The 13,572-nt window shown below is 43.6% G+C and overlaps 1 protein-coding gene across 1 annotated transcript; it reads left to right on the top strand.

Moving 5' to 3' along the window:
* The first annotated feature begins 4,288 nt into the window (after positions 1-4,288).
* LOC127326928 (alpha,alpha-trehalose-phosphate synthase [UDP-forming] 1) lies at positions 4,289-12,236 on the top strand. The gene is made up of 18 exons (XM_051353710.2): positions 4,289-4,495; positions 4,999-5,534; positions 5,650-5,747; positions 5,871-6,259; positions 6,927-7,041; positions 7,208-7,309; positions 7,941-8,091; positions 8,281-8,369; positions 8,469-8,517; positions 8,646-8,746; positions 8,914-9,101; positions 9,242-9,359; positions 9,646-9,825; positions 9,915-10,037; positions 10,114-10,201; positions 10,290-10,420; positions 10,522-10,620; positions 11,501-12,236. The coding sequence occupies exons 2-18, from the start codon at positions 5,048-5,050 to the stop codon at positions 11,918-11,920; spliced, it is 2,928 nt and encodes a 975-aa protein (XP_051209670.1). The 5' UTR covers positions 4,289-4,495; positions 4,999-5,047; the 3' UTR covers positions 11,921-12,236.
* The last annotated feature ends 1,336 nt before the right edge of the window (positions 12,237-13,572 follow it).

Raw genomic sequence — 13,572 nt, forward strand, 5'->3', positions numbered from 1 at the left:
CGCAGAGTTCCAGTGTCTTTCGGTATCGTTTCATTGTCATTGATGGGCAAGTTACGATTATGTCTCGGAGCTCTTTTGGCTCTAGCATGGAATGATCTCAGCGGCCTCTTATCTTATACATTTGATCTAGCTATCACCGCCATCGGACCGTGCTGTCAGCTGGCAGGAGGGTTCCCTCATCATCTTCTATTTGGTTTGGCCGTGTTTATTCATAAACTGGGACGAAAACCTGTTTCAAGTGGGTGAATGAGAATAAATTTGTGTGGTACTACATACTTAGTAGATGCAAGAAAGTACTCCAGCATGCTCCATATTATAAAGTTTGAATACGGACTGCAAAACAAACGGAATAGGGGTGGTGGCGCATATTCCTCGTGAGGCTAGGCGACAACGTGTCAGCCGGAGAGCGGCTAAAGGGAGCTTTGGTGCCTGACCTGAGAGCTGAGCTGATGCCTGATAGAAGCATGCGGTACAACTGTACGTTGGCGCTAGCTAGGCTGCGAGCATCTTTCGTGGATCGCGATCTCGACTGAAAGAAAGAAAGGCCGATCGAGGTGAGGCGTAGGCTTCCCTCCGTCGGTCTCTCACGGGAAGTGCATGCAGCCGTGGACCCGTCCCATCCAGCTGCCTCGCCCTCCTGCCACCTCAGCCTAGTGTGTTAGGGCCTTCACATGCATGATCGAGGTTGATCCTCCTAGTCCTATCGATCGCAGAGGCTGCCAGCCATAATTGATGCAACTTCTGTATCTACATATGTGTGAACTTGAGACTTGAGAGACCAATACATTGATGGTTCACTAGCTAGCTAGTGTGATTGTACTTGTGCAGTGTGCTGACAAGAGCATTGCCGAAATATAGTAATGCATCCGGTTCATTAGCATATACTTTTTGTGTTCACTAATGTAGCACGTTTTGGAAAAAAAATAGATTTTAAGATTGAGTTTTATGATGTCTGATTAGATAGAATAGAGTGTTTAATTACAGAATTCTTTGCCGAGGACAAAAATTATGTAGCCAAAACAAGAAAACATGAGGTGCTAAAAATAACCCTACGTACGTGGCAGCTGCTAAGTCTCTGGGGTCCTGGGTATGGGCCTAAGCCCTTTGCGAGATCTCCTCTGAGACCAAATGAGCCGCCATGTATGGCCGCAGGGTTGAGTTGCGGAAGACCCACCTATTCACGGTTGTTGGCATACCGTCGTTGATGTAAATGACCAAAACGGGGGGGTGGGGGTGGGGTGTGAGGGGGCACTCCAATGGTTCAATGGTGGTATTCCATTCGAAGATCTTCTTTTGAACCAACTTGAGTAGCTGCAATCCAAAAGGAGGTGTTGGATCATTTCTGGGTGGATTATTCTGCAAAACTTCTAGACAGGGTCACGAGTTTGGCCACGGATCGTCAAAATATCAGTCGTTCAAGATATTTCCCTAATGCACCGGCCATGCAAAAAACCTACACTTTAGCTCCGCGTGCAAAAATAGTATTATTACTATGATGTGAGTAGTTTTCAGTGGAGAGTGAGAACTAACTTAGTACTCGGTCAAATGATGCATGAGTAGAACCAATGACGAAGCAAATCTAATGATCCGGAACATTTTCGTTAGTTGCATCCCCACTTACAATCAAAGAAAAACTCAGTTACAACCACACTTGCAGCTGAAAAAACTCAGATGCAAATCAACTTACAAGTCATATGCACGAATCACGATGCAATCGGAAGCAAATAGATGATTACTAGCTCTTCCTTAACAATATATATATATTATTATGTGAACCGGCTAGTTTGTTAGTTCAATACGATGCGTCCTACTGTTCTGTCAACTAACTCGAGTCGCTTACACGATCCTTTGTTTCTACGTGCGCGCGGCACCCTCTTGCCTGCAGCCAGCGTGGCGATGCTATGGCCATCCGTGCGTACATGCACGCGGGTTAAATAGCCTCCAAACACGCCCATATTGCCAGCCGTTCGATTCTCTTGTCATGTGGTGCATATGATGCTAGCTAGCCAAAGGCAAAGCCACCACACGAATATTTGCATGATGTAAACAAATTCAGGAAGAAAAATCAAGGCATGGCTGTGACGCGCGCGCTTTCCAGCCGTCCGGTCGGTCGGTTCCTCTCCTCCGGTTAGCCGCCAAAGCTTAGCTGATCTACACTAGACTGAACTTGGCTGCACGCCTCGTCGCTTACGTTTCATGACTCTGCCTTGACGCCAAGGTGAGGTGAGCGATGCAGCGAACGATCGACCGGAGGAGATCGACGAGAGAGCTCTGACGTGGCGCTGGCTCCGTGCCCTCGTGGCGATTAGCTGGCTCTGGCGGGCGGCGGGCGGCGGCGCTGCTCCAGCCGCCGTGGCCTCTCGTTGTCCTTAACTTTTACACCGCTGCCGTCAGCATCCGGTACGTGCTTCGTCGCTTGATTTTTTTTTGACCAGATAGACTAGATTCAACTGCGCACGTCTGGATCTCTACTACTTCCTCTATTTTTATTTACCCTGCGTTTTAATATTAGTCAAAGTAAAAATATAAAAGGTTGACCAAAGATTTAACAAAAAATATCAACATCCATAGTTTCAAATTTATATAATATAAAAATATTTTTTAAGATGGTTCTAATAGTATTAATTTATATTTTAAATATTAATATTTTTTCCTATATTTTTAATCAAACATGTAAAATTTAACATTGACTAAACCTAGAATGCAGGGTAATTAAAAATAGAGGGAGTATATTTCCTTCATTTTCACCATATCGGGGAAATTGTCATCTGTGATTTCGCCGATTCCAATACAACCTGTTTCATGGATTATCAAAACACAAAATAGGAAAAAAAAACACTTATTAATTGCTCCTTGATTTTTGGAGGATTTTCATAATAGGAAATTTTCTCTCCCTTTTTTTTTGCCCAACGATGCATTGGTCTATGTTTCACAGATTTCATTTCATCCAGTCAAGCCTCTTTGTTACAACTATTTATTTTTTCATGTCATGTCAGCTTCTGTATTACTAATTAATCATTCTATTCAAGTTGAATTGAATTATGTCTCCTTATTTTTAGCTTTTGATTTCTGTCATGATGAATTTTTAATCAGTTTGATCTTCTCTAAACGTAAAAATAAGTCTAGTCTATTGTGAGAAAATATTTCTTGTTTTTGTTAAGTCACTTATATGATGCTGAAGTAATAAATACCAACTGAAGAAAAATACCCTTGAAAGAAATATTAGTGCATATAGCTAGTGGCTTGCGCAGAAATAAGGAACTAACAAACTAAAAATAGCAACCATTTGATGAAAATCAAGATGCCACTGAAAATACATTATATTTAGAAACAACTTAGTATCAGGCAACCCCTTAATTCTTTCACACGTTATTAGAAGCAAAAAAATGGTGGTTTGATTGTTATGACAACTCTATGTTTGCATTTGCTGACGAAACGGAAGAAAGAGTCTTTCTCAAAAGGTGGAACCACACTTTTCATCGCCATGACCTCCCAAAACCCCAAAGTCAGATACTATGGCCTCTGTCACCACCCGAAGCGGTTTGGTTGATCACATCTCCATCAACCAGCAAATAGTTTCGAGCTAGGCGTCCATGTTTTTTTATATTTTGCAAAGTTGTCAACGTGCCCCCAACCCCCACCCCCCTCGAAAACATCAAAAATTTGACAACATGATCCCCCTTCACTAACGCCAAGAACTCTATCCACTGATTTTTGTCATGTTTTTCTTATAAAACGGTCCAACTCTTTTTCGACCTAGTCAATGAAAAGGAATTGCCTAGGTTTGGAGGAAAAGAACCCGTGAAAAACTGATAAAGTTGGCCTCTCTTTCTCCATCCTGGAGCGGTTTGGTGGATCACCGCCGCATAAATCCACCAAACAGTTTCGAAACTATCATGTGTCTTTTTGAATTTAAAAGGGTCACATGGACAAGGCAAATTTTTCTAGTTATATATGGACACAAACTTCATAATCCGTCGAACCGTAGAATACACTATTGTTTGATATGCAGTGAGATATTAAAAAATATCTACATGGATATGGATGTGGAAGGTATTCATAGCCCATATACTATGATAGAGTGGAGGTAGAGAAATAAAATTTTCAGCTGTTGCTTACATTAAAACCCAGCAGCTATGAAATAAGTTGGCCAGGAGGGCGAATTTATCCGTTTCCTAAAGTGGAGGGCCGTTTTGCCTTTGTGTGTATGGCCGGGTTGTTCATGGGCGAGCCGAGCGATGTGCTGGATTCCATCGCTCCCAATATATAAAAGCCCAATCGCTTCACCCCACCTGCGCATATCGGCCGTGCCGCAAGTTCTAGGCGTGACGTCCTTGTTGTGCATGTTGCATGCGCTACTGCCCCCCAGCCCCATCCCCGGAGCCAGCCTACCCCGCCGGCCCTGCCGCTCTGCTGTTATAACCTAGACGCCGCCGCGCCGCCATTGCGACCCAGCTCGGGAAAAGGGATCGCCGGTCCGACCGATCGGAGTCCGGTGAGTCGCCTGTCTTCTCTCTTTTCCGCTTCCTTCCTGGATTATTGTTTGCCCCGTGCGGCGGCGGCGCCTCGAGATCCAGGGTCGATGCCGGCGCCGGCGGCCGGAGGTTAGGGTACGCGTCTCCGATCTTGGCAGATTGGCACATACTATTCCGGCGTAGCGCGGCGACGCGATCACGATCCGAGTTTGAGTTTTGATCCATGTGAAATAATTTTCCAATAATTAATTTTAGATACTACTCCCACTGACCTCCGGGCCCATGACCGCACACACCCTACGACGGTTTAATCTGAGCGAGCGCCTACACGAGTCACACACGAACTCTCTGCACCACCAGAGGCATCCAGCGGGGAGCCGGCGACGCAGTTAATAAGGGAAGCCCGCGCCGCCGCGCGATTCCGAGAGAGGCGCCGCCGCCACCGCGCGTAGCGTATCCCGTGATGAGACGTCCAGCGTCTTGCTGTCGCCGCCGAGCCGTTCCTCACCGTCTAATGCTGCAGGGCCGACGCGGCGTCTCGCGCGCGTTGGGGGGATTAGTCGAGCGGGTGCATGAGCTCTGACGCCGCGGGCGTCCACCGCAGCGCCATCAGGAGCAGGGGCCACGACGCGGCCATGCCGACCACAACTTCCAGCTCCGGCGCCTCCTCTCCCTTCTCCAGCGACGGCGGCGGGACCGCCTCGCCGAACCGGATGCTCCGGGCCCGGCACCACCTCCTCTCCACGGCCGGCGACGCCATGGACACCGACGTCGCGCAGCCCGCGGCCGCCTCCCTCATCGACTTCAGCGCGCAGCCGCCCGAGGCCGGCCACGCCAACAACATGGACGACGCCGGCGGCGGCGGAGGCGCGTCGGGGGGCCTCGCCTCGCGCCCGCCGCTATCCGGCCCGCGCAGCGGCTTCCGCCGCCACGGCCTCCGCGGCATGAAGCAGCGCCTGCTCGTCGTCGCCAACCGCCTGCCCGTCTCCGCCAACCGCCGCGGCGAGGACCAGTGGTCCCTGGAAATAAGCGCCGGCGGCCTAGTCAGTGCCCTCCTCGGTAATCCCCAGAAACTCCCACCCTGCTCTACCAATTGTGATGTGCTGCAGCGATGCATGCAACAGAATCCTGCGCTGACTGTTGCTTGCTCAAAATTTTCTGACGCCCGCCGCAGGCGTGAAGGATGTGGACGCCAAGTGGATTGGCTGGGCGGGTGTGAACGTCCCCGACGAGGTCGGCCAGCGGGCGCTCACCAGAGCGCTCGCCGAGAAGGTTCGTTCGTTCACAATCTCCGACAGTTTCACCTGAACCAATAGAACAGTGCTTTCTGAACTTTTTCACAACTCTCCTCCTAACTGAAACCATGTTTTTGCTGATCCATCTGAACAAAAACAGAGGTGCATTCCTGTCTTCCTGGACGAGGAGATCGTGCACCAGTACTACAACGGCTACTGCAACAACATCCTGTGGCCGCTCTTCCACTACCTGGGCCTGCCGCAGGAGGACAGGCTGGCCACCACCAGGAACTTCGAGTCGCAGTTCGACGCGTACAAGCGAGCCAACCAGATGTTTGCCGACGTTGTATACGAGCACTACCAGGAAGGGGATGTGATCTGGTGCCACGACTACCACCTCATGTTCCTGCCCAAGTGCCTCAAAGACCATGACATCAACATGAAGGTCGGGTGGTTCCTGCACACGCCGTTCCCGTCGTCGGAGATTTACCGCACTCTGCCGTCTCGCTCGGAGCTGCTTCGTTCTGTGCTCTGTGCTGATTTAGTCGGGTGAGCATGCAATCTTGCTTTTCTCCTTTTTTTACATCTTGCTGATTTTGGGCGTGGAAGTACAGGTGTTTAGCTTATCTCCCCTTTGCCATGCTGAATTTACTCTTACGCATGTTTTGCCATCAAGCAAGCTCGATGACTTATTGACTTTGATTATTCGTTCTGTGCATGTAAGCTGTAGTGGGTAAACAACATTCTCTGATATCAGCTATTTTCCATATAATAAAGCTACTTTTACAGAACTTTAGAATTGAATCAAATAATTTAGTTCAGAAGCTCAGAGAGTTATTAAGGTATAAAATCAGGCAATATTAGGCTGTCTAAACGACGAAATCCGACTTCTAGTTTTACAATCAGGAAACGCCTTTCTTGGCATAAAAATACTTTTGTGCTGTGTATCTGTCAAGGAACCACTTTAGTGCTAATGCTGATGTTTCTGTCCCTCTTTGACTTGTTTTTGCCTTCGTCTCACATAACCTCTGCTGTGAAGAATTTTGGTTGCAAATTTACGTACCATTTTTATTTAGACTAATTTCTGATCCTCCCAGCAGAATCACTTTAAAAAAAAGATAAATAAACAATGAGATGCATTCTTTTAAATGCAGTTATAAGTAATGATTTCTTCTTTATGTGGGTTTTCTTAGTTCTTACTGGATTTCTTGTACAGATTTCATACGTACGATTATGCAAGGCATTTTGTGAGCGCATGTACCAGAATACTCGGACTCGAGGGTACCCCTGAAGGTGTGGAAGATCAGGGAAAGCTCACAAGGGTTGCAGCGGTACACATCACAACTCCTTTTATTATTAGCTAGTTTATTATCTGACATGTTTGAGATGCTTCATGATCTTACCTTTTCCTCTCTCTAATTATGATGATTTCTAAGCTATCCAATACTTGCTTGCAAATTGGATGCTTCTTTTGACTCACTTGGCTGAAATCTTCAGTTTCCTATTGGGATAGACTCTGACCGTTTCAAAAGAGCGTTGGAACTTCCAGCAGTAAAAAGACACATCAACGAATTGACACAGCGGTTTGCAGGAAGGAAGGTGAGAAGACAGTCATACGTCACTTGTGTGTATTAGTTCACCCAAATCTTTCTTCTGAGTAACCTGACATAAAAATATGGCAACTCCCATTATCAACATATAAACTTGCACACACGCAAAAAAAAAAAAAAAAAAAACTTGCAAATAGAACCTTTACCTTGATGGCTTGATGTGGGCTTCTATGAAAATTGGTTTGACAACGGGATTAGACACAATGCGTGCGCTGTCTACATTAAATTCATGCATTCCGAGCTTATTCCAAATTAGTATTAAGATGCGATTTTATCTGGCTTATTACCCTAGTATGCTCTCAAATTGCTTCTCAAAGGCAAGTTTGGTCATGCTGGGCCTCTTCTTTTGGCTGATGGGATACTGATATTGTTTACTTGAACTTTCCTAGTCCACCTGGTACTTTTTACTGGTTCAAACTTATAAGTGCTCCCCCGAGGTCACTATTAAAATTTCATGCCCGCTGTTATTATTACAGCATTATTTTTTGATTTGCAAACCGACAAAACTTAGTATATTGATCTCCTTTTATTTTGAATTGCCCTCTTTTGGTTGAAATTTATTAATTTATTGATGTCTTTTATGGGCTTACCTACTATTTTGTCCCTGGCTGTTGTGATAGGTAATGCTTGGTGTTGATCGACTTGACATGATTAAAGGAATTCCACAAAAGATTTTGGCCTTTGAAAAATTTCTTGAGGAAAATCCTGAATGGAATGATAAAGTGGTTCTACTTCAAATCGCGGTCCCAACAAGAACTGATGTCCCTGAGTGTAAGAACATTTCTGTATTTTTGGCCACCACTACATATATCTCTGGCAGAGTACAGCATATGTTTCACTTATGATTTGTTCATATGCATGCTTTTGAATGTATCAGCTTGCTGACTTATTTTAAAAATATCATTCTTAAATTATAGATTTTGTTGTAGTTTTAATAGCACTTTCTCATTCCTTGAGCAGATCAGAAGCTTACAAGCCAAGTGCATGAAATTGTTGGGCGCATAAATGGACGATTTGGAACATTAACTGCTGTTCCTATTCATCATCTGGTTAGTTTTTCAATAGTTATTTGTGCTATCTATGATCAACTTTAGGTGTCAAACTCTCTGAAGCAAACTGTTTCATTTAACATAATGTGCTCCTTGCAGGATCGATCTCTTGACTTCCATGCCTTGTGTGCTCTTTACGCAGTCACAGGTAACTCTAGGCAGCTCTCTTGGTACTAAAAATTGTGGACTTAATTAGCACTCTTTCGTCAAAATATTCTATGAGCACGTCAGTGCTTTTATCAAGCTTGAGTTGTGCATTTCCTCTGTTTTTCTTAGATGTGGCTCTTGTAACATCACTGAGAGATGGCATGAATCTTGTAAGCTACGAATATGTTGCATGCCAGGGATCAAAAAAAGGAGTTCTGATATTGAGTGAGGTAACTGATCAGCTATGATTTTTAATAATATCGTTTGCATCTAAATTTAGTCTGTAATGTATTTCTGTGTGCATGCTTATACATTTTATTTTGCACAAATTCCTGGATTCCCCCTCGTCAAAATATGTGTGAGTTTTGTTCATACATTTCTGTCACTGCAATTTCAGTTCGCTGGTGCAGCACAATCTCTTGGTGCTGGTGCCATTCTTGTAAATCCCTGGAATATTACAGAAGTGGCAGACTCAATAAATCATGCTTTGACAATGACATCTGATGAGAGAGAGAAACGACACAGGCATAACTATGCTCATGTAACAACTCATACCGCACAAGATTGGGCTGAAACTTTTGTATGGTGAGGAGCTCTTTTCCACTTCGTCTCATTTGTAGTTTGGTTTACCAGAAGTTCTTAGTATTTTAGATGCTGTTCTTTAATCGTAGATGTTGTTAGGTCTCTCAGACTTTATGGTAATCACTCTGTTACTTTGCATGTAGTGAGCTAAACGATACAGTTGCTGAAGCTCAGATGAGAACAAGACAAGTTCCTCCTGTTCTTCCTAGTCGAACAGCTATTCAGCAATATCTGCAGTCCAGAAATCGTCTACTTATATTGGTAAAACCATATTTCTTATTTTCTATTGATATTTGTCACGAAGTTGTTTATACTGGCATTTATTGGGGTACTGTATTCATAAACTGCTCATTTACTCGTTGACAGTAACTTATCTACACCGTGAAATGTTACACAGGAATCCATTTGTTTTCCTTGCATTTTGAACTACTTAATGAATTGCATCTACAAATAATATTTAGTTTTTCTTTCATAGTACAGTAAACTTAGCACTCAATTAGCATATAAACATTGCATTTCCTGTTTTTGAACCTATAACTGAATGTAGGGTTTCAATTCAACATTGACTGAGCCAGTTGAATCCTCTGGGAGAAGGGGCGGTGATCAAATCAAGGAGATGGAACTCAAGTTGCATCCTGACTTGAAGGGTCCTTTGAGAGCCCTCTGTGAGGATGAGCGCACTACAGTTATTGTTCTTAGTGGAAGCGACAGGAGTGTTCTTGATGAAGTAATACTAGTGCTCCTGTCTTTCATTAAGATGTGATAAGTAATTACTGTATTTGTTATAAAAATTAACATATCTTCTCCCCTGTGCAGAATTTTGGAGAATTTAACTTGTGGTTGGCAGCAGAGCATGGAATGTTTTTACGCCCAACTGATGGTGAGTGGATGACAACAATGCCAGAGCATCTGAATATGGATTGGGTTGACAGTGTAAAGGTATATCTATTTGATGAAAAATGCCTGGCTGTAACCATTTAATGTATGCCGTCTCACACCATCTACACTTTTCCAGCATGTTTTTGAATATTTCACGGAAAGAACCCCAAGATCGCATTTTGAACATCGTGAGACATCATTTGTATGGAATTACAAGTATGCTGGTAAGTGTTCAGAGTCCCATGCATAGTTTTTTTTCTTTCTTTGAATAATTAAAATATCCAATACTATTTGCACTTGCCTGTTGCGAAGATGTTGAGTTTGGAAGGCTCCAAGCAAGAGATATGCTGCAGCACTTGTGGACAGGTCCAATCTCGAACGCAGCTGTGGATGTTGTTCAAGGTAGTCGGTCAGTTGAAGTTCGGTCTGTTGGAGTTACAAAGGTGAGTCTGCCAGTGTGATGTTTCATGATGATGATTTTTTTTACATTATTTACTTATTTAGATAATTGATATTTCTATCATATTTTTGTTTTGTTTTGTAGGGTGCTGCCATTGATCGTATTTTAGGAGAGATAGTTCATAGCAAAAGCATGGTTACTCCAATTGACTATGTACTATGTATAGGCCACTTCCTCGGAAAGGTAATTCTGCACTGACTTTAAGCTCACACTCCTTTCTACTACCTCTGGTCCTATTTAATCGACACAGGTCTACCCACACGACACACTAGCTTTTGCTCCCTTCCGTGTCGATTTAATCCGACCGGAGGGAGTAGTAGTTTAGTGTGTATAACAGTAGGGAAATGATGATCTTTTAAATGAATAAAGGAACTACAGAGCATTAAAGATATCATTTATTTGTACATAATGATCTCATAATATCAATATATAGTGTTTTTTCTGAAGAAGTTTCAATTAAATTAAAAGTTGAGGAAGGGAATCTTAGGAAATTTCTTTGGTAGTCTAATCCTTCCTTTTACCCACTGCAGCAAAGTGTAAAATACACACTTACAAACCTGCTGTTTGCAAATAGAACAATGCAACCCTAATTGACTAAAAGATACATGCTTATGAATGTAACAATAATGTAGAAGTTCAAACAAATCAACAAAGTCCTAGCAGATATTCTGCAGATTCAACTTGTTTCCAAGTGCTCTGCTCGCTAAGAATTTGAATATGCATGCAAATCGCAATGTTAAGTGATGTTGAAATTTCTCTGTGCCCTTGCATTTCTCATATCACGCATTCAGGAACTTTTCATTTTGCCGATAATTCATTTTTACAGGAATCTAACTATAAATCATTTAAGAAGTTCATTTTGTACCATTGTACATGCTTTTAGAATCCTGTGGAAATTCATCTATCGTTTATTGTTTGGTTTTGTCAGTAACAAAGCCTTCTTTTATTCCTATTGAACATCGTTGAGTTTAATGATAAATCATTCAAGAAGTTCAATTTCAATTGGAAATTCACCTATTTAGTTTTTTTCTTGGGTTTTGTTCATAACGTCCATTTTTTTCAGGATGAGGACATATATGTATTTTTCGACCCTGAGTACCCTTCTGAATCCAAAGTAAAACCAGACGGTGCCTCAGTATCTGTCGACAGAAGGCAGAACGGACGGCCATCTAATGGCCGAAGCAATTCCAGAAACTCCCAGTCAAGGGCACAGAAATCACAGGCTGCGCCTGAGAGGTCATCTTCGTCAGGCCACGGCGCCGCAAACAGCCACCACGACTGGCGTGAAGGGTCTTCGGTCCTCGACCTGAAGGGCGACAACTATTTCTCCTGCGCAGTTGGGAGGAAGCGTTCAAATGCTCGTTACCTGCTGAACTCATCTGAAGACGTTGTCTCCTTCCTCAGAGAGATGGCGGAATCAACCACACCTCGCGCTGGCTTCCAGCCTGGCGCTGCTGATTACATGTTCATGGATAGGCAGTAGATAAATTTTCGCTACTACTAATCACCCGGGCTTCGTCAGAGTTAACCCTCAATAACATTATTTGTTATATGCGCGCCGGAGCTACCACCGTAGCTGGTCAGCCGGCGTGGTGTACAATCCTGTACAAAAATATAAGCTCATATTAAAACTGCGAGATGGCAGCAAACGGAAAGGGGGGAGAAATGGTTTAGAGAGCTGAGAATGCCTCGGCTACTGGTGGGTTTTGTGGACGTATGTTGGAAGACGTTGACGCTCTGTGAGATCCAAAGAGATAGTCTTAGGCGTAATCGAAATAATGGATACATTTGACGGCTAATTTATGGTTTCTGGAAGCTCTGCACCTGTGCTCTTGACTTCCCATTAAACAGGCTTAACATTTTATCCCACTACAGTATATTTTTTTGATTGGTGATCCTTGGCACTGTTTTTAAGCAGAGGTAATTGCTGTACAAGAACTTGTCACCGGGTGCATTTTTGGGCGGTACAAAACGTTGTGTACAATGTGCATAGCTCATGCAATTGAATGTGGAGGCGACACTTGTCCATATCCCGGTGGGAAGCGTGATTTTTCGCAGGAGCACAAACAAAAAAAAATAGTAGACAGGTCCTTTCCCGCAGCACGGAAAATTTGCAAAACGGCCCCGTCTTCTTTCGGTCTCTCTATAACCTACCTGGATGCAAGAATCATGAGAGGCAGTTGCCTTTTTTGCTGGGTCGAGGATGTTGGCGAGGACGCAGGCATTGATTTCGGAGACGGCAACTGCTCTGGCCTGATTTAGTAGAGAGTGGCCGATGATCCTAGCTGGCGACAGTGGCGTGAAGAAGCTCTGCACTACGGCAGCACACACCCTTCTTCTTTGCTTCTTCTGTTCTCTCCACCGAGGGAGCGCCATGGCCATTGACGACGCCCTCCTCAAGTTCTAGGTCATGTGCAAAAGATTAGATGCGCAAAATTAGTCAAGAACATCATTGTAATTTTAGGGAAACATGTGCCGAAGGTTTTGACCGATATTGTGGGTGACCTATTTTAGCGACAATTAAAGGTGATCAGCAAAGTTTCAATTTTTTTGGATCAACACGTCGATGTAGAATCGACAAATGCTTTTGTTCTAGTGTTGGTATTGTGTTAGCAACATTGGTGTAGTAATTGAGGATTAGATTCACAGTTTAGCCCAAAATTGAAGACACACAATGGATTTTGACATTTGCAGTTTACCCTGAATTTAACATCTCGAGTTTGAGTTGTGTGATGTACATTTGTAAGATAAATTTGCATGTACTTAGATGGTAATGAAATACAAATACTATTTTTTCATGGTTTCTTGCACAAGACTATTTATGCCATGATTTTGCACATGTCCAGACAATTGAGAGAATGACGCTCACATAGTTGCAATGATGGCTACTATGAGAGAAGTCAAGACATTATCCATTATGCTGGATCATAAAAATTTCTTGCAGGTTCTCAGGTCCAACGCCATTGTTCCAATTCCAAGTAAATACATGGGAGATGGAGCAGCGGAAGAGAAAGACAAAGAGAGTGATGAACTATCTGTCTCCTCTTTAATACTATCAGTAGCACAGTTAGAGGGTGAAGATGAAGAAGATGGTGACATTGACAATGACTTTTATGACAATGATTATGATGCAAA

This window comes from Lolium perenne, chromosome 1 (assembly GCF_019359855.2).
Source record: "Lolium perenne isolate Kyuss_39 chromosome 1, Kyuss_2.0, whole genome shotgun sequence".
Lineage (NCBI taxonomy): Eukaryota > Viridiplantae > Streptophyta > Magnoliopsida > Poales > Poaceae > Lolium > Lolium perenne.

Coding starts and splice junctions, on each gene's coding strand:
- LOC127326928 (XM_051353710.2), top strand. CDS start 5,048: ATGAGCTCTGACGCCGCGGGCGTCCACCGCAGCGCCATCAGGAGCAGG. Junction 7,042..7,207: donor AGCTCACAAGGGTTGCAGCG/GTACACATCACA, acceptor TGAAATCTTCAG/TTTCCTATTGGGATAGACTC. Junction 8,518..8,645: donor TGCTCTTTACGCAGTCACAG/GTAACTCTAGGC, acceptor TGTTTTTCTTAG/ATGTGGCTCTTGTAACATCA.